The following is a 21,495-nucleotide window of genomic DNA, read 5'->3' on the forward strand; positions in this document are numbered from 1 at the left end:
ATGTACAAACTCCAATTCTGAAAAAGTTGGGACGCTGTATAAAACATAAACAGACAGATTGTGATAATTTGCTAATCGTTTTTTTTTTTTTTTTTTTTTTTTACATATAGTCAATTTAAAATAGTACAAAAACAATATATTTAATATTTGACCTCATCAGCTACATTGATTTTTGTAAATATATGGTTATTCTGAATTTGACACCAGCAACACATTTCAAACAGCAACAGACGGGGAAATTTGTGGAACGCTCCAAAAGCACCTGTTTGGAACATTCCACAGGTAAACAGGTTGATTGGTAACAGGTGATAGTAACATGATTGGGTATGAAAGGAGCATCCTGGAAAGGCTCAGTCGTTCACAAGCGAGGATGGAGCGAGGTTCACCACTTTGTGAACACATAGTTGTATAAAGGAGATTACTACATGGGCTCAGGAACACTTTGTAAAACAGTTGTCAGTGAACACAGCTCATTTACAAATGTTTGAATTCTGTTTTTATTTATGTTTTACACAACATCCCAACTTCTTTGGAATCAGGGTTGTATATAACATAAGCACTAAATAATGTGAAACATACCGTCGTCATCATTTGTTTGAACCATAACTGAAAAGTATATTTAATTACGACCTTATGTTACTGTCCACAGACCGACAGCATAACACTCAATAATTTCCATTGTTTAATGGTCACAGTTGAAGCACATGATATAAAAGTATATTTACAATGATAGTTTAAAATAAAACAAACCCCCCCAAAAAACATTTTTTTAACAATACACACTCATACCCAACACCTGCTACTACTTAAGCATGCTAGCCAAAAGTAGCAACCATACATTAAAAAATAAAAACAGCATTAAACTTAAAAAGGGAGTAAAGTGCATGTAAGACAGACCTCCCTGTACAGACATTTCTGATAGACTGCAGAGAAGCTTCACTTGCCAGTCACAGGCACACTCCTAAAAATGTGTACAAAAGAGAAAATGATGAATTAAAAAAAAAAAATATGTACACACCCACATGGTAAACTTGTGCTACACAGTCGCACTCACACACAGACACAAACCAGTTATAAAAACATGTAAAGTTCTTAAAATGTCAACACTCACAATATAGACCTTTACATCCCAAAGAGAACATGGCAGAAACGCACAAATATACACTCTGCCCTCAACCCCCGAACCTACCCCCTATCTCCCACACAGTAATACGTACAGAAAATGTCTTGTTTTGAGTGGCATCTGAACTGCGAGAGGACACGAGAGAGATGAGCTGAGTTGACAGTTTGAGAGGTGAAGTTGAAACTGTTTCTGACTGACATTCCAGGATTCCAGAGCCTGACGCTTGTGCAGGTCAGGTTTGGTTCAGACTGACTGAGGTATTGTGGAGTCAAAACAAACATTTAAAAAAATTGAATACAATTAAAACCAGCATGCCTCTTTCGCTGTACTATTCTACAGTTAGTCACCAGCTCTGGATACACCTTTCTTTGGGGGAAAACACTAATCTGTGGTGTGCGTGGTTCATCCTGAGCTCTTGTGTGTTCAGATGTGCTAATCTCAACACAACCCATGTTTAAAATCAGCCTCTAGACAGCAGAATTGACTTTGATCGCTATCATTTGTCAATATTTCAAGTATTTCTGCCAAATGATTCCAAGTTTATCTTTGCATCGCCATTTTGAACCAAATCTGCTGAAGCTCGTTTGAGTGTGAAACTGATGTAATTTACCTGTCAGACTGTACCAGAAAAACAGCTGTATCATTTTCTTGGCAGCCACCCAGCACAACTAGCAAATGATGAAGAGATGTGAAAGCACGAGGAGAGGAAAACGGAGGCTACATTCTACATAACAACGGGCCGGACTATTCGATCGACTGACAGCGATCAAGTAAATATCAAGTGGATGACGGCGAGACCAGCATTAATGTAACGAGTGAATGTACGCAGGCTCCGGCGGATTAGCCTTTGAAACAAGTTGATTGTGTTTGCTGATTTTAGAAAGCATTTATACGACACCAAGTTTCTTCCAATTTGACTCATAGTTTGACTTTCAATTGGCCAGAACCTTCAAAGCCTTGTCACTGCTCTGGCACTGAGACAAGTATCTCACGTAGCAGATTTCACAGGGGGCTCTTGGCGAATCTGCAGGGAAGAAAAAAGTACTTAACATATTCTTTAAGGCAAGAGGCATTGGTTTGTTTTGCTGAATAAACCTAACATATGCAATAACTTCCTTTTTTCACAGGCGTACATGAGCCCTCTCTCTCTCTCACACACACTCATACAGAGACACACACACACACGGTGAGGGTTACATGGTGTGGTAAAGGGTACTAGCAGTTCTTTTCTTAAGCCGTCTCAGGGGATGAGTCCTTCCATATTGCTGCCTCGCTGTCATAAGTGTCGGCCCAGGAAAACACAGAGAGTCTTGGTCGGAGTTGGGGAGTTGTCCCCCATGTGGACTCTGATTTGATGGCGGAGGTGGTGAGGTTTCTCCAGCTTCATATAGCCTCTCCGCACCAGTGCCATGGACTTGTGGCTGCTGGCCTGCTGAGGAGGGAGAACTGTGGACCCGCTGCTTCTTGGACTCGTCGTTTACTGTGTGGATCAGAGGTTCTGCTGAGGACGGAGCCAAAGAGGATCGGCTGAGCTCCCACTTGCTCAGGTCATTGGCGAGCAGCTCAAGACAGCCCAGTTTGGCCAGAGAGGCCGAACGCTTCATCAGGGATGGAGGGGTCAGTCCTGCCTGGCGAATCCTGGCCTCCACCTCTCTGACCCTCTTCTGGACACTGCTACCTCGCTTCTGAGCAGTTCTAGTGCTGGAGCCAAAAACTTGGTCCAAACACCTGGTCTTGCAGGCTCCGCCCATGCTCACCTCCTGCAGGAAGGCACCCAGCTCGCATAGAGTCTTCCATGTCTCCCTCATGACAATGTCACTCTGGGGTCCCTCTGTGGAGCAGTCCCAGTCTGTGCCTGACTCGAGCTCTGTCACGCCCTCCAAACACAGGAAGTTCACAGAGGCAAAGGGAGAATTGGCGGAGCGGTGGAAAGAAGAGGTAGAGAGCAATCTAATATCAGCAGGCTGGAGTTTGTGTCCTTTTGTGCTTCCATCGTTATTTCCTAGTGCCTCCATCTCAACTACATCACCACTCTCCCTTCTAACTGGTCCAACCTTCCCATCATCCTCCTCCTCCTGCTCTTCCTGCACGCTGTTAACTACTGACACCTGCAAGCAAACTGATGCATTCTGGGGATTGGAAGCTGTCCCGGGGTGGACGCTCGGTGGACGCCGCAGAGAGCAAGAGGAGCTGCCGGAGAGGGAGGGTGGAGATGAGGAGGGTGACGGAGTCTCGTGCTCCTGTTTCATTCTTTGCTCCAGCTGCCGTGTGACACGCCTCACGGACCCCCGCGTCCAGTCGCTGTAGAGACCAGCAGGAGCCGCCTCCTCCTCCTCTTCTTCTTTGTTTTTCACTTCCTCTTTAACACTCTCAGCATCCTTCTGTGATAAAACATCTCTATCCTCTATTTCCTGCCCTGACTTCCTCAAATCCTGGTCCTGGGAGCCCTGAGGCTCCGGTTGGCTAAGAGGGCTAAGAGGTGAAGCCTCTGTGTGCACTGCAGGCTTCAGTCCTGTGACCTGCACAGGGACGGCCATTTCCTACAATGAAAAGAGAGATAATATAAGCTATAATTCAGCAAAATAAAAGTGTTATAGTATATTCATAGTTACTCAGAAAACATTCAAATACAACTGATTCAGGTGTGACAGACCTTTATGCCACCAGGTGTCCCCCTTGGACTCAAGAAAACAAAAGCTAAACTAGGCCAAATTTAACTGTTGTGGATTCAACACACTTCCAAACATAAAAATTCAAATTTTATTGATGAATTATTTTTTATTAATTTTCCGTATTACATTACACTGGACATCTAGCACAAGCCTTGCCTTGAAAAATAGATAGAAACTGAGCGAACACGAGAAGAGCTCAAGAGATGCTCTGCAGACAGTCTGCAACCGAAAGCATTGACACGAATTTGAGTGCTTGCAATGGGAATAAGCGTGCAGTGGTTCTGGAAAGTTTTGCTATAAGAAGTAGCCTTACCTTTTTTTTCTCCTCCTCCTTCCCCTCACTGGTGGAGACCTCCTGCAGCGGTAGATGCTGCTCTTTGCCACAACTCTTCAGCTGGCAACTTTTACCATCTTGACTCATTCCCTTGAACTTTTCCCTGGCACTGAAAAAGTTTATGTGATCTGCACTGTGGCCAAACAACACTTCGTTGTTTGGTGGAATGGCACTGGGGTAGCTGATAAAATCACTAGTGGAGGGAGGATGAGCTGTTAAACCGTCCACGGACGAGCCACACAGCTGCTGGTCACAGTCTGGTTTTTTGACAGGCACTGGTGCAGACAGACACTGGGGTTCAGCCTGTTGTGTGCTTGGTGTTTGTGTTGTCACGGGCTCAGGCACTGACACGAGCATCTGTTTTATCACAGGCAGAGAGCAGGACTGTGGTTTGATAACCTCATCCATGCAGGCTGGAGTAGGGGATGGAGCAGGGGAGAGAGGGAGGTGGTGAAAGGATGGAGGCGGGTGAGGCTGGCCCACTAAAACACTCTGTGCTACAGTCACCATGTCTGTCTTTTGAAGCTCAGGCACCACAGTGGCGGCCTTTGGCTGGGAGAGAGGAGGCTTCTCCTCAGAGTCACATAAGCCGTTGGAGAGCGGGGGAGATAACTGAGACACAGAGCCGGCTGTGGACTCGGAACAAGGGGAGTCCAACTGGCTGATCTGGACTACAGCAGAAGGAGAAGGGGCCTCGAGGCTTCGGGCTTTAGGATCGCCTGATAGAGCTGTCACCCCCTCAGAGGATGAAGAGCTGAGCTGATTGGACTGGATGCCAGTATCAGGCTGGCTGGTGGAGTGTGCTGGTTTGCCAGTGCCCAGTGATTCCAGCAGCTCTTTCACAGACGGACCACGGACAGACGTGCCGCTGGCCTGGTTATGGGGGTCGGAATGACCCAGGCTGTGTGGTTGGGCGTAAGATTTAGACAGAGGCTCATGGTGGTCAGAGAGGTCGCTGTCAGAGTGAGAACGCCACAGTTTGTTGTGCCTCTGCCTGCTGTTGGAGACGATGACAGAAGGGTGGGAATAAAAAAGAAATTCAACTTGTTTTATAGTCTTTTCATGTCACCCTTATCCTCTTAATGCAAACATATACATATAAAAATGCACATACATGTTTTTAATGCCATTTAATAAGGTCATTGTGGTTAATGTATTGTGCCACAGATAAATACGATGCTGATACAAAATGCACTTGAAAGCTGCGTTAATCAATATCTTTTATTAATTATTTATTATTAATCATTACTTATTTATGGATCAAATCACTGTGTAATGTGAAAGGGGTTGTTTGTGGTGAGAATTATCTCCCAACTCTGCAGTTCCCTTCATGTCTTTGGAACAATTTAACGTCTTTTCGTGCTTTGTTTTGGTTTTCCGGCCTGCAAACTCAGCTTTCATCATCCTCGTTTACACCAGGTTCACTGTGTTCAGTGAAAAGCTCTAAAACCAAGGCAGCAAGAAACACAATTCAAAATAAATGCTGCACCATGTCTGCTGGATGTGTAAAAGTATTTGCTAACACGTTAGCCATAACAACTTTATAAGGTGACAATATGCTGATGTTGTGTTTTACAGCATGTTCTGCCAACCCCAAGTTGGCAAAAAAAAAAAAAAATAATGCTACAGCCTCAAAACACATGAAATATACGTGTGTGAGTGTATGTGGGTACCTGGCCAGCAGTATACCCTGATACTCCTCCAGCTGTCTCATAAAAGACGGGTTCGGCTTGGTCACAGTCCGGCGCTCCTTGACATAATCAAAGGCCTTCTTCAAATCCCAGCCGTACTCCTTCATAGCGTAAGCGATCACTGTGGCTGCAGAGCGACTTATACCCATTTTACAGTGCACCAGGCACTTGGATCCGGCTTTCCTGGAGTAGATGTGAAGAATCAAGCATGCATATCAGCTTATCATTATCGACACGTCTGTAAAAATAAGAATGTGCAGTTGTCTGAAACTCACTTGGCTCTCGATATAAACTTGTAGGTGTCATTCCAATAAGCAAGTAGATCAGTGGCCTCCTCATCGTAAACACGGATGTTGTGGTACTCAAACACACCAGGGAAGAAGTTATCAATCTCCCTCGTTACATTCAGGATGTACTGAACCCTGAGAATGAGAAATGAATCAAAATATTTTAACACAAAACATTTAATTTCGTTCTGGCAAAATGATTGCTAGGGTCTTATCATATAATATTTGATGTTTTTATTGACTTCAGTACAGATTGTTCTGTGTAGTGGCTTTTGTTGTTTTTGTCCCCCTCCATACCCGCTGTTCTGCAACTCCTCCAAATTGGATGCATTCCACTCAGATCCCTGTAGGAAACAAAAGCAATCCTCAGTCTAGTTCAGAGCCTTCAGCTGAGCCTTTTTCATAATGCTTAAATCCTGTGACAAGGCATGCCTGACATCCAGTGTGCACTCCAAACCAAACAAGAACAAAGTACTTCAAAATTAGGAGGAATTACACAAGACTATCTCATATTTTGCCAGGTTTCCCAGACGTGGATTGAGCCTGAAGTACCACCGGTGTTCATACATTTTACTTAAAAGAACTGAGACACTTTAATCTAGCAGTTCTGGCAGTTCTTCGTCATGTGGATTTCAGTGTAATGAGGAGAACAACATTGGTGGCAAACGCAGCAGTACTGCTCCAGAGGTGTTCTGATGCAACCTACCAAGAAGACGTGGTCAAAGATTTCCGTAGGACTGTCCATCTGGCCCAGAATGGTAATCATCTCATTGTCGATGAACTCCTTAAACTCTCGCAGGTTGCACGTCATGTGCATTTCCAGCTCTGTTCGTATCTACACAACACATCCAGCCAGAGAACAGACCAACACACAGATAAAATCTTAAAACAGCAAAAACTTAAATGGCAGCCATTCCTCTTTGGGAGGGACCCAAGCTGTTGCAAAAACACAAATTTCAGTCATGAATGCATCTGTAGCGAGCATCTTCAAATCCAGCATCTCACGCGGTCACTCACCTCTTTGCAGGTGACATTCTCAAGGTCTTTCTGCATCATGATCTCCCTCAAACTGGTTTTGATCTGACGCTCAGTCAGCTCTCTTTCTGTGGGTCTGCAGAAACACCATGACATTGAAATGTGTTATGAGTGCAAGACCATTTCCATTTATGAAGTGCTGTTGCCAACGTACACTGTGGCATGTGGAGGAGACGTCTGACCAAACCACTTTATGGTACTATGTGTATTACGATTAAATGTGAATGGTAGTGATTTTAAATTCTACAGCTCATCTTTCAATGAATAAAAAAATAAATAATCTTGATCATATTGTCTAGAAAAAAGTTTGACAAAGGTGAAGGGAGAAAATAAAAAGTGGAACATACTGTACACCACAGGATCCGAATACTTACATGTCAGAGAAGAGCACGGGCGAATCGGCACGGTGTGACTGCACGTCCTGCATGGCGTTCCACTCGTTGATGCGTACCTGGTCTGAGGAGACCCTGCTTTGATAGTAGCTGACCCAGGTGAGGAACAAGCTGCCAGGGAAGTAGTTGTGACAACGAGCCACCTCGCATGCTTTATGGAGTGACTGGAGAGCTGACCTGTGAGCCAGCGAGAGCGAAAAATGAGATTGAGAGACAGGAGATGAAAGGGGAGAGAGTCGGAGATCATGACTGAAAAAAAGACCTCCAAATGAATGTATTTAGATACCGACACGAACACATGCAACCAATAAAAAGGCACATATCCTTTTCTATTGGGTTGAGTGATTAATGGAGTGTGACTCACCACATGGCCTGCACAGAAACGGGCTTGAATACATGCACTCTGTTATCGGTTGACACGCTGAAACCCCTAAGAGCGAGAAGAGAGAGGTGTAATTTAGAAAAGGCACCGACGGGCATCTTAGCAGCCTGGTGTTTAGTGCGTGTTGGCTCTGCGGTGTGTAAGTGTGCATCCTACCCATCGCCGTCCAGATGTATCAACGTGTCGCTCCATAACGGCAAAACCAGCCCTACAGAACATGAGCTGGGAGGAGAAAAACAATCTCCGTGTTACAGATTGATGCACAGGATCAAAACAGGCAGGCTCATGTAAGTGTGTGTACGTTACTGCCTCACCTATCTACAGGACTGAAATCCATTCCCAGCACCAGGCTCTCCTCCGTGTCCTGACGACCATTGGTTGACACCACCACCATGTAGCGGGTGATCTGAGTGTGGGCGCTCTCCAGTCGCACCGCCTGGAGCAGCAAAAACACAGCTGATGTCTTATACAGTTGATTGACAACCTTAAGATTGAATTGTGTGTGTGTGTGTGTGTGTGTGTGTGTGTGTGCGCGCTATAGCTTGTAGCCACCAGTTTGATGTTGTCCTCTGGTCTGAGGAGAGTGAACATGGTTTGAAGATGCTGCTGGATGTCTCCTGGTAATATAACGGTAATAGAACACAACTTTGATCAGTGTTAAGTACGTTATTTACCAAAAGCACAACTCATTCAGTCAAACAGTCGATCTTTTTGGGGATGACCTTCCACCTCACCTGCATGTTTGCTGCGCAGCTGGGAGAAGCGAGAGGCAGAGGAAGGGGAGGAGCCATTTCCTCGAGGTAAGAAGAGAGCAGCTCCTTTAACTGTCAGGAAACTTTCACTGATGCTGGACAAATGGAGAGAAAAGAGGTAAAAAATAAAGTGAGTGCTCAACACCCATAAATAGTAATAAAATCCCTCCTGCAAAGACTTCACAGCTTTAACTTTTTCAGCGATGTTTGCCCAACAGTGACACATACTACAAGTGACTCCAACTAAACCAATTTTTTAAAACCTTAAAGAACTAAATGGCACATGCAATAACCCCCCAGTTCTCTGCATGCAAGTATTTTAAGGATTTTAATAATCGGTTAATGATCATTTTTCCGGTCTCAGCTTCTCAAATGAGATTGTAAATTCAATATCCTCTGGTTTGGAACCATTGCTTGGACAAAACAAGCAATATACAGACATCACATTTAGCTCTGAGAACTTCTGACGGGTGTTTTTCACCATTTTCTGACAATTCATAGAATTAATTAATTGTATGTGTTGTCCTCTTAATGCTAAAGACATGTAGGGCTAACACGGGTGCGGTTATTCCGGGGATGGTGTCTTTTATTCTGTACGAAGGTGAAGCTTTTGTTCTCCTGCAGGACGGATTCTTCGTCTAAAACTTGAAGGTCTTTCAATAATGCTGATGTAACCTTTTGTTTTCTTAGAAAATACACAACATCCTGTGTAAACATCATATACAAAACAATAATGGAAAGATTGATGCGTTTTTATGAGCTCACTACACTTTGCAACAGCTGGTTCCAATAATGTGCTGGCTTAACTGAACTGGACATGATCATAAAATGACAGAAGGAAAGACAGACAAAAACATGCAGAGTCACAGAGGAAAAAAAAATGTCCACTCATTTAACGAACCAATTCTCTTTTTCATACGAATCTTGCTCTCTCAAACCAACAGACCTACCTATGCTTTTTATCTTTGTATTTTACAGACAATTACAACTTAACTGGCTTTGGCCGAGACTTTAGTCCTTTATTGCCCAAAATAGAAAACAACCTGGCATGAAATTGGCACCTCCATCTAAGCTACTTGGCACTCCTGCTATTGCAACAATAGAGTTATGTAATGGACTTAAGATGCACAATGCATTCCTTTGAGTTTGACATTGCTCTGACGTTTTTTGAATCATGGGCAAAATCATAGTGAGATACAATTACATTATGGATTGAGCTGACACCGAAGTGTAAGCCTCATTGTGCTTTGTAATGATGGAGTGAATGCAGCTTCACCACTAACACTATTCATCCCTGACCCTCCATATTTGTCACTCCATACCAAGGCCTATCAGAGACAGGAAGTCCAATTCTGGGAAAATTAGCAAATGACAAAAGCAGACAGAAATTGTGAAAAACCACCTACTGCCCACATGCCATTTATTGAAGAAACAAATAAATAACAAAGATACAGTTGGGAGTTTGTATTCTGCTTGGCGCACCTAGACGATCCTCAGTCTTAAACCCTGTGACAGCGTGTAAATACACACTAGATGGATATCTCACAAAAGTATGAATAATGGGTAAGTGTAGACAAACTAAGTCCTGACTTGGCTGATCAAACACATAAACTGCCAATAAAATGTCAGAGTCATTCCCAGTGTTTGTTTTCCGAAGACACCCGGCGGACAGATTAATCACATCCTCTGATTCATGAACAATCTGTCTCAGGTACACTGTGTGCCTTCCTGCACCATGCATTTCAGGCACATCTAAAATGAAAGAACAAGGTGGGTGGGAGATGTGCATGTGAGCAGATGAGTATGGCAGCTGGCAGATATTTCACAAGAGGCAGAGGGAAGGAAACGTCTTCCTGCAGCCACTGACTTCGCTGTCATATCCTTCCCATTGAGTCATCATGGGAAAACCACATGCCTTTGTCATACCGGATCACTGTTAGCAAATATTGGAAAGCAGGGCAAATGGGAATATGAACTATGTCAAGACAAGTAAGCTTCAAGTCAGAAAAAAATCCAACCACTTAGTGATGTTATACAAACTGAATCAGAGGCTTGCAGCCTACATTAAGCACAGCCGGGTGATGAGAATAACGTTATAGCCCTCAAGAAAATACTGCAGTGCATAGTTAAACACGTTGACAAGGAAAGCCTCTGAGCACAGTATATTCAGTCAACTTACAGCTGATAAATTTCCCCCTGAGAGATCACGGAGTTTTCGGTGAAATACGGCCTCAGCTTCACCCCGCAGCAGGCGCAGAAGCAGCCGGCTGATGAGCTCCGTGGCGCGGTCACAACACCGGGAGGCATCGCCGCTCTGGTGGCGGGGGCAGGGCGCACAGAGGTGGGCTGCAGTTACCGAGAAGTCGCGGTTCAGGTGTGGAGGGTAGCGGCAGCTGTGGTGTAAGGTCTTACTGTGACGCTTTGCGTTTAATGGACATCACGGATTTAGTGGCTTATCCGTCAAAAGGTTTTTAAAAAAAGCGTGGCATGGTAATATTCAGAAACTGCGGAGATATTGACTTATTCAGCTGTGAGGCGGAGCAGGTGCTTCCTGACATCTGCTCAGCGGCACTGTGTCATTTATCTGCGGCAGGCTGCGGTAAATGCTGCCGCTTGAGGGGCGGAGACACACATGGTCCAATGAGTGAAAGCAGCGGTCCGTCCGCGGCGGTATGGGGCGTTATTAGTGCCGTTATGAAAACGATGGAAAAGCATGACAGTCACTGACAACATGACCCTTATGGAGACAACTCTTGTGTCAGAAACCGAACTACTTACTGTAAGTAATGCTGGACACAGGCCGCCCCCTAAACAATGTGGCTTGTGGACGTAACTGCAAGTTGGGCGGTGCTTGGTTTCAGGCAGGTCACAAACTTTCTGGTATTGTAGCTAAACTGTACATTAAAATTGTCTCTGCAAACACCTGAGGTGAACTGACTGCGCCATTGTTTTCTGTTGGGGAGAGTGATGGCACCCAGGTAGGTGGGACCACTACCTTTGGAGCGGCGGACTGCCAATTAATATTATTCCAAGTTTAACCGAGGTTGCTGCTGACATATCAAAGTGCTATCAGTGAAACAGGATGATGACGCTATCACCTGCTTCCAGCTATCCTGTTTACCTGGACACATGGATGCAGCTTAATAACAATCATTATGCATTTCCAGTCACAGATGGTGTTTGACATGTTGTTATGTTTTCATAATCAAGATGTGAGCAAATAAAAATTAATAGCAACGGCATCTTAGAGGCTGATTTTGAGCGGGGAGTTATGGCAAGTACCTTTTATTTTGCTTGAGGATGCTGTGGCTGATCATGTCAGACACCTCTTTCCAGTTCAATACTATATTCAACAGGGTTGTACAATTGTTCTATAACTTATTTATCATATTTATTTTGCTTTTAAGCCTTATTCAGCAGAATGGCTTTACTACTAACAAAGCAATCACTTTACTCCTTACTTTAGCCTGAAAATGACTAAAGACAAAAGATGATGACTGTTTCTCCATCTGTCAAGACAATCTGTCAGGAGAGGGTCCTCCGGTGTTTCACCCAGCTTCACAGACAATTTTCTGTTTTCTTTTTTCGGTGGAAACCTGCTGGCTCAGCTTCCATGACAACTCTTCTCCTGATTAAGCATTAATTACGCCCTACACCCAGTGGGGCATCCTCTTGAGAGTGAGGGCCATGCACTGATCACATTTGTGTTGTCTGAACCCTTCTGCTGGAGGAAGGGTGATGAAGTTGCGTAACCAACTCCACGTCTGTAGCCTTTAGGGAAAATTCTCACCAGACGCAGTGACACTTGAGACCTAAATGTACTCGTGCTTCCAGCAACAACAGCAACAGCAGCAGCAGCAGCAGCAGCAGCAGCAGCAGCAGCAACAACAACAACAACAACAACAACAACAACAACAACAACAACAACAACAACAACAACAACAACAACAACAACAACAACAACAACAACAACAACAACAACAACAACAACAACAACAACAACAACGGAAAAAGGATTGAGAAATCAAAAAAGAGACATCACGAGGGAACTGAGGAGAAACTTGACCTTGACTTGGTTACGCTGCTTGTTGATCCCTCGTGGTTTCAATTTGTAGGATGGATTACAAACTGAGGGTAAATATGTGGCCACCACCTGACCGTCCATCCATATCACAGGATAAACAACAACTGTGGAGTTTTTCCTTTAGGTCCATCGGTGGCCAATGTAATACTGCATGTGTGCGCATGAGCTGTGTGTGTTTTTATGTTGTATGCTCTTCTCGATGGCCCTTGATCAAGTAGCCAGGTGGACGGATTCAGCAGCAAGATGAAGTGGATAAATTAACCCCACAATGTTACAAGCTTTGACCTCCTCTCAATGATCTTTACAAGCAGAAATTGCTTATTAATTAGTCCGCTGAGTCACGGGTGGTTTTAACATATCAAAGTACTAGATGATGTAACGGTACAGTCAAAGCATCAAGTGGAACATTAAAGGGGACTGAGATATACAGCAGAAGATCAAGGGTTCAGTGTATGCTAGACCACTGTTGTTTAGAGTAGACAACAGTTACATTAATGAGACATAAATACTCATCAGAAGGCCCTCATCACGGACTGATAACAGCTACTTAATCTGTCAGTTTAGCAGTCACCTTCCCTTTTTTGTCATTAGGTTGCTTTCTCTTTCTCTGACTGACTTTCTTTTCAACAATCACTTCCAACTCTCTATCGTCTATCTTTAATTGTAAATATTCCTTAAATCTGTTGTAAAGGCTTTGCAGTTCTGGCTAGGAACATAATCCTGTTCTCAGTTTGCCACGGCTCAGGTAGTCCTAGAGGTCCGTGGACTCTCAGCAACCCACATGTTTGTGGTGTTGGGCCCATCTCTCAAGTTCCAGCTTACTGTTCTCTCATTTGACTGCTGAAATTCACACCAATGACAAGCAGCAGAGGCCAGGATGTGGTCATTACATGCAGACAGACACCGGACACTCCTCTGTTGCTCTTGCGTCTCCACGTATACAAAGACACAGACAGTCACCTTAGTGATCACATCTCATATATAACACAGAACACTCTGGGCTATAAGGTATTTGCGATGGATTTGAAGCATTTGTACACAAAAACAACACCAATACACACGTCTACCGCAGAAGCAGTTGAGCTCTACATGTATGAGGCACTGACAGGAAGTCAATCTGCTTATTTATAGCTGAATCCATCTGCCAGACAACATATCTAACAGACCAGACATATTAGATTACAACAGAGTGAGTGAAAAAAGATTTCATCTGACAAAAGGATTATGTAGATTACAAAAGACCAGAAATACTCTTCAATTGAAGCATCATTCTAAGTTCCTCCCTCTCCCTCAGATCTCTCCTCTGTGGGTCTTCCAGTGACGTTGCTGCTTTGGCTGGCGTCACTGTTCTGCTGATGTCACTGACTTTAATCAGCAGCACTGCAGTCGGCCCTGCTTTTGCAGAGAGACACACTGCATCCCTAAAGCTTTATTCCAGCCTGAATGAATGTCACTACCTGTGTCAGAGATGAGCTTTGCTGTACCTGCTGACTTCTACGGCATGTCAGGCACAGACGTCAGCAGTGTGGGAACATTAACATTCAGTGTGGTGTGGGCTCACTTTCATTCAATCGTTTTTGCCCCTTTGCTAACACACCTAAGCCCATCTGGATGGGAACACTCTACACTGCAGCTTGCACTTGAAAAAACAGTTTTTCTGGAAATTTCTATAACAAAATCCCCCTCTATTCTCTTCTTGTAAAACTTAAAACTATATTTGATAACTCATCTTGAACTCAGGTGTGATTACATAAATGTGTCCGATCAAATGTGAGTTGGGGTAATAAGCTTATACAACAACACATCACATAAAACCACACTTTGACCATTAGCCAGAGTGGGTAGTGAGCTGACCAATATCATAGTAGGAGGTGTGGTCTTATAGGGCGAGAGAGGGAGGTGTGGAGGAAGGTGAACAGTTGTCTACATCTCCAAATCTTTCCACAGCTTCATAACACCCTGTATTTATTAAGCCATGCTCAATTTGAGTGATCTGATTGCATCTGTAGAATCTGAATAAAATCAGCTTTATGATGGTGAGGAATAAAGCTGAAATCCCTCACTTTCTGTGCATTTATGGTATGCAGCGCTGCTCGTGTGATGTCTGGCATAATTGTTAGGTATAAACACCTATCTAGCTAGGCGAATGAAAATGCCAGTGAGTTACTAGGTAATGTCTTGAAACAAAGATTCAACTAGAAAAGTAGTGAGCCCTATCCAAAGCAATAAGACTGGATGGTAGGACACAGACAACAAGTTCAAGCAACAGCAAATGAACCAATGTCAAAAAACATTCCAACATGCAGATGACAAACAAACAATATTTCCTGGTCTCTGCAGCCCGCTGTAATCCAGTAAAATATACACAGCTCCTAATTGGTGTAACAGCGACTCAAAGAGGAAGTCAAGACAAGGTCCTGCTCTATAGTAGGAACTATATTCATATATTGCTTTGAGCTCTTTTGAAAAAAAATCATGGTGTCACATATTCCTTAGTTGGGTATGGCTGCCCAAAAGGTCAATGGCTGAATAATCTTAGGACTCTAACACGAGACACTGAAAATAATATTAGTTTGCAAAACACTGTAAATCAAAATGGCATCTAATCTGATACCTGTCTCTCTCTCACACACACACACACACACACACACACACACACAGACACACAGACACACAGACGTGAATATAGATTTCACTCCCAGCTGCACAAATACAGAAAGCCCTCAGTTGGATGGCACAAAGCTCCAATGACCAGACAGACACAGAGGCGCTCTGACTTTGGGAGGGGCTACCAATCTGCTCCTGGATCAGCAGTGCAGTTCCCCTGACCCACATACCCAGACCTGACTCACAGGGAGCCTACTGCCCTCTAATGGGCAGCCAGCAAAACACAGTTCCTTCGGTCATACATGAGAGGACTTCAGGATTTAACCTTAACAAAAGCAGAAGTAAGAATGTTACTGCAACTTAGGTTCACTGGCATCTAGAAAACTTAAACAGCAGTCAGTGGAAGGAAATTGCTAGTTGCCAGTGGGCTAAAACCAGTTGTAAATGTGGTTGGGTGAAACAGGATAAACCAGATTCCCAACTCCAGTTCAATGCCCAAGGCAACAAGGGACAGCACAGGATTGTGTTGCCACAATAGCACAGCAGCTCTTTGTATCGGTAAAGGAAGGAAATCCTGCAGCCAAGGTCTGACACATTTAATGATTAAACATAATGTGCTTCTTCAGGTAGAATCTATTTTCTCCCCTGTTCATCTAAGTCAGGTCATGGCAAGTCAGAGGTCAGGGGCAGAAATGCAACACGCATTACATTTCCCATACTATATCACTGTGACCCACACTCCTGGTTTCAGGCGTACCACTGTAGATCATAGTTGTGAGTTAACAGGAAGTTTTCTGTTTAGAATTGAGGTCACAGAGGGGAAAGATGATGAAGCTCTGTCTGAGTTCAGTCTATGTCTTACCTCCTCGGCTGAGAGCGGCGGTCATCCTCCCCACTACCGGACTCCTAAAGAGGTAAAACGAGAAAATTGTATTCAATAACGCGCAAGTACACAACCATTTTGGATGGTTGACAGCTGAGCTTGAAGATAGAGAAAAAATATGACATGAAAGTTAATGCAAAATCATTTTGAGTATTACAGTAGTTGCTGATATACTATATGCAAAATCCCCAAAACTATTTTTTCAGAAGAAATTTTATTTTGAAAGCACTATTAACATCACAGTATGATTACGCTCAGGGTTAACAGACAAACCCTTCTCAACAATGGGAAAACAGTCCTCATAGAATGTGTTTTTATGCCTTTTTGTTATAGAATAAAATAGTTAATACTCTATACAGTGAAGTGGAAAAAGCATTAATAATGTTGACGAAGACTGGGAAATCTGAATACTAAATGCGAGCATAATTTCAGTCATGTAGTACTCAATTAATTTTATGATGCTGTGCAAAGGACTTTATAACTTGTTTTAGTTAAGTGCATTGATAAGGTTTATTAATAAAACCAGTCAAATTTTAAATCATAGAGATCATGATCGAAAAATAGAAATGTTTTAGCAACATTACAGAAGATTCCACTTCAACCTAACAAGTAATGTATGATGGGTAGCTTGTGCATTTCCATATTCGCAAGCGCACACACCAACAAACAAATTAAAAGTGCGAGAGGAATTCAATGCAGTATTCAGCACTGCCTGAGCAGAGAGCAGCCGCTGCAGCTAGACAGGCAGGAGAGCAGAGTGGAGCTTCAACTCAATTTGCACACACTCCAGGAAAATGACCTCAGTCTGTTTTTAAGGTGTGGCTGGTCAAAGAACAACACATTCACACACAAAAACGAGCAGCAGGGTGAAGAAGAGGAAATAAGAGAAAAGTTCAAATCACATCCAATCAGCACACTGCGGAATATGAAGCTTTGCTAAATGAGAGGGCTGAGCATTAGTGGCAGATTCACACCTGGCACTCATCTTACAGGGCTCAACTCGCCTTCACAACATTACAAAACCATTAGCAGCTTCATAAAAGGAAAAAGTGGATTACAGGTTGATGATAGGCAACAATGAGACAAACACACATTTACACCAGGTATTAAAATAGGATCTGGAGTTATCCACACAATAAACAATCCGATCTTGCCTTTGCTTAACCTGGTATTTTTAATGTGTTCTTGTTATCCTCATTAAGATCAGATCTCTGTCCTCCAGAGCAAAATCTACACGTCAGCAGTTGAAGGTGGTGGCACATCAGCACCAGACTCCCATAAAGAGTTATGGGAGTTATGGAGTTAGAGGAAACATTATAAGCTTTGTGAAACGTTGTCTACAACAAAAATACATGAGACTCCTCACCAGTCAATTAAAACTGAAGAGGCTCCTTGAATGAGAGGGGAAACATTTTCAAGTTTTTAAAGCCAAGGTCAATTGCCTTTGATTTGACCCTCCTTAGACATATCAGAGTACTTTTTATTGTCTTTGAATTCAGTCTGACGCAAACAGTTGATGCAAATTGTATTTAATTTCAACAAACTGATAAATTTTGGCCTAGTTATTGTTTAAGCAAAGTAGGAAAGAGTCTGGATTGAATTTACTGCCAGGTCTTTAGAAACTGCTGCAGATCCAGTTCATTGTGAAATGGGTGACGGGACAAGCTCATCCTCTCTCAGCTAACATTAACTGAAGCAGGTTCTCAGACTCAACAGCACATCACCTTTAGTGATTAAAAAAATGAAAACATTCAATGCCTTATTTTGTGATGCTGCATATCAAAGTCTATAATTATGAGATCCTTTGCACTTCATGTCAGGAAATAGAGTATTTGGCAGAAACCATAGCATTTAAATGCCTTAGTTATATTGGCCTCTGTTGCACCTCATGGTGAACTGCAATCGTAATGAGCAAGTTTCAAATAAACACAAAGAACCTGATTGCATATGCAAATTTCAGCTGCTGTTTCGTGCTATTGTGTCCCACATTGTGATGTATCACCTGACCTTTGTTTAGATTGGAAAACACGCTGAGATTTTGCATGTATGAAAATGTGAAAAGGCTTTTCCAAAGCTTATGGAAATGTGTAGCCTGAGTGTGCATGCCGGGAAGGTATCTGCAGGACTAAAGACAAGTCTGTGCTGCACTGGCAGTCACAAGTTACAGCATCTAGAGTCACCAGGTCAAAACAAGTAAAGGCCAAATGAATGTGTCCAAGTGTGTGTAGTACAGTACGTGTGTTTTCCCTACAAACACCCTTATTATGAAGCAGACACACACCGCTGAGGCTGGACAGATTCGACATATGGTTCAAGTAGAGATGGTGGTGAAAAAACAGCTAGCAGGCATCTCAAAAGAGACTTCACATAAGACTTTGTACACACATCACAGTAAGACCCAGGAACCCAGACATGTGCTTGTGAAATGTGCAATGAGTGTATGCTTGTGCGGGTTGCAAATTGAGAGCATATTTCCACAAGAAGACACTTCCTTCATGACCCCTGTCTGCCTTATCTTGATATATTTTACATGCATGTCTGCTTCCTCTTCTTTGACAGCGCATACTCCTGTCACGATGAAAGATCCCCCCAGCTCACTATGCTATTTTATTATTATGTATATAATCTTTTTACTGCCCGCTATTTTGATATTTTATTATGTATAGTTTGCTCTTTATAGTCTTATTTCAGAATTTTTCACTTATTTCACTGTGTGTAATGCTGCTGCTGCACTGCAATTTCCCAGCTATCTATCTATCTATCTATCTATCTATCTATCTATCTATCTATCACATTGCTAATATACATGAGCATCCAAAAGATTGAAAATAACACCTACATACCAGTTGCTCAATGTTAACTATTTAACTAAATCTTGTTTTAATTACTCTTGTATATGATTTGAGTAAATCTGGATGACAGTCAAAACAAATTACCTACAATGTGTGTACATGGTGTACATGTACAAGACTGCCATCCTTATGTCTACTCACAGAACCTGTTTTGCTCTGAAAATGCAAAGAGGTGGGGAGGACGGGGTCTCTTTTAAGGCCACAGTACCCAGAAATAGTTTGTGACTGACATTCATGGTAAAATAAATAAATAAAATAACTCGACTGCAGTTTGTGATTGGGGACACAGTTGGGGGGAGAAAATCACACATTTTCACTTCAATCTTCTACTGGCTCCAACTAGCAAGAAAACAGATAAAACAGTCCTCATTTATTGTACGGTATTTTCACTAACCAGTAATTTGATTTTGCTGGAAATATATCAATGTGTACTGGAATGCAATATACATTTTTAACCCTCAAAGAATTTGCATTAACATTTACATTTACCTATACCATGACAGCTATCCCTTGGGTGTTTTAGGCTACAATGGGAAAAGCAAATGCCTAATCAGCCAGCTCTGGGGAGTGAACCATATCAAAATTTATCACATTATATCACATTGACTGCTCCATTCTGTCGAAGAAAAGGACTTCTGGAGACATGCTGTCAACAATACACACATCAGAACTGACATAAGGAGTGTGTGAAGCGGTGTGAAACAGACAGGGGAAGACATTAGAACGGGAAGACTGCGTATGCTTGTATAATACTTCCTCAGTCTATTCCTGGTTGTCTGGTGAGGTTCTTTGCCACTGTAGAAACAAGACAAACAGGGGGAGTAGACACAGAAAAAAAAACACCTGTTCCTCTGCTTTGCATGGGCACACACACACACACACACACAGACACACACGACACACACGACACACACAGGAAGAGAAGCATGTAGACAGGACTGAGCGATAGTGTAGGAAAGAGGCAGACAAAGAGAAAGACATACGTCCACAACCTTGTTTACATACCAAGACAGCACGTAACAATAACGGAAGGGTAAAGACCCGCATTCATGCATGTCACAAGGCGCTTATTACGAGCGGAAGTGCCTGACATGTTTCTTGGTAGACAGCAAAACTACAGCTCTGAACCTAAAAAACATGAAATAGCTGGCAGTATAATTTACTATCAAATAGGAAAACAGGAGAGATTAGCAAACTTGACCACACTATCAATGAAAGACGGGAGTTTCTTATCTAGGACAGTAGTAACTTAGCTAGCTGCCAGATGAACCTTTGAACTGGCGGAAATGTGCATACTGGAACCATGTCAACACTGGGGTACGATAGAAACACAAGGTGAGATTGCTCGCAAGCTAACGCTGAAGACGAAACTGACTTTTCAACACCAGCGTCAAAACACTTAAGAGCAGGTTAACTTAGCGGCGGAGACACAGACACTCTTAACTGAAAATGATGAGCAGCTTCATTTCACGCATGCGCAGGAGTACAAAGGCAAGGCACTTTATGACAGGCAGTAGCCGACAAAAAGACAGCGGAAATGAAACCTCAATTCGCTTTCGACAGCACAGAGATTTGGGTTCGGTGGTGGCGGCAGCAGTAGTGGAGGAGGGTTCAATAAAGGCGGCTCTTACCGAAACGCAGGGGCTGGAGCTGGTGCTGGGGGTCGGTGAACGCTGCACGGTAACCAGCGCCATTCAGCGACCGGGAAGCGGACACCTGAGAGGAAGCGACAGCGGCGAGACGAGCATAATTGTTTAGAGGGGAGAAAACCCAGCTGAACCTGGGTCGCTTCCCTTCTCTCGTTTCTCCCTTCTCTTCCTCTCTGGTCGTAGACTATTTGACTACTCCCCGGCTGTTTCCTCTGTCAGCGCCACCTGCGCATGCGCAACTACCCTTAGTTTGTCAATCCCGATTAACCGTATGCTTGCCGGACGTAAACAAAGCAGTTATGAGTAATGTCTGTCAGTCATGTAAAAGGATGACTTCCATCCTCAACCGAGAACTATTACATTGAGATATTCCTCTTAAACGGGTACTCTACACTGACCATATGACATGTATATTGTACTTTCATGAAGCAGAGAGACTTGCAAGACACAAATCTTTAAAATCAGTGGTCAAGATCGATGCAACAGAGGCCAGAATATCCTTACTTGTAGTCAACACTGTTGGTGAGACTCTAAAAACAATGGGTCCTACAATACCCATGATGCAACTTACAAGTGTCTCGTGATCCTTCATGTCTGGTAAACGTCTTTCAAACTGTGAACTGTGTTGATGACAGCCTTGTAAAAAACCAACCAGCCAACCAAACAAACAAAAAGGACATTATAAAACTGACAAGTAAAGCAAAAAAGTAAAATTAGTTGACTGTCCCTTTAAGTCTATTTGTATAAATTAC

At 43.1% G+C, this 21,495-nt stretch overlaps 1 protein-coding gene across 2 annotated transcripts; it reads right to left on the reverse strand.

Moving 5' to 3' along the window:
• Window positions 1–463: 463 nt before the first annotated feature.
• ssh2b (slingshot protein phosphatase 2b) lies at window positions 464–20,960 on the reverse strand. 2 transcript variants are annotated; one of them, XM_041952374.1, is made up of 15 exons: window positions 20,726–20,960; window positions 16,222–16,265; window positions 8,651–8,763; window positions 8,469–8,533; window positions 8,231–8,352; window positions 8,073–8,138; window positions 7,899–7,964; window positions 7,517–7,711; window positions 7,125–7,218; window positions 6,814–6,942; window positions 6,405–6,451; window positions 6,096–6,242; window positions 5,803–6,003; window positions 4,109–5,126; window positions 464–3,663 (listed from the first exon to the last, which is right to left on the reverse strand). In XM_041952374.1, the coding sequence occupies exons 1-15, from the start codon at window positions 20,786–20,788 to the stop codon at window positions 2,317–2,319; spliced, it is 3,717 nt and encodes a 1,238-aa protein (XP_041808308.1). In that variant the 5' UTR covers window positions 20,789–20,960; the 3' UTR covers window positions 464–2,316. The 2 variants fall into 2 exon arrangements, with proteins under 2 accessions (XP_041808308.1, XP_041808307.1); XM_041952373.1 differs by lacking the exons at window positions 16,222–16,265; window positions 20,726–20,960 and adding an exon at window positions 10,848–11,178.
• Window positions 20,961–21,495: the final 535 nt, after the last annotated feature.

This window comes from Chelmon rostratus, chromosome 14 (assembly GCF_017976325.1).
Source record: "Chelmon rostratus isolate fCheRos1 chromosome 14, fCheRos1.pri, whole genome shotgun sequence".
NCBI classification, from domain to species: domain Eukaryota; kingdom Metazoa; phylum Chordata; class Actinopteri; order Chaetodontiformes; family Chaetodontidae; genus Chelmon; species Chelmon rostratus.

Coding starts and splice junctions, on each gene's coding strand:
- ssh2b (XM_041952373.1), bottom strand. CDS start 10,975: ATGCCTCCCGGTGTTGTGACCGCGCCACGGAGCTCATCAGCCGGCTGC. Junction 8,764..10,847: donor CAGGGGGAAATTTATCAGCT/GTAAGTTGACTG, acceptor CCATTTGTCCAG/CATCAGTGAAAGTTTCCTGA. Junction 5,127..5,802: donor CAGGGTATACTGCTGGCCAG/GTACCCACATAC, acceptor CGTCTCCAACAG/CAGGCAGAGGCACAACAAAC.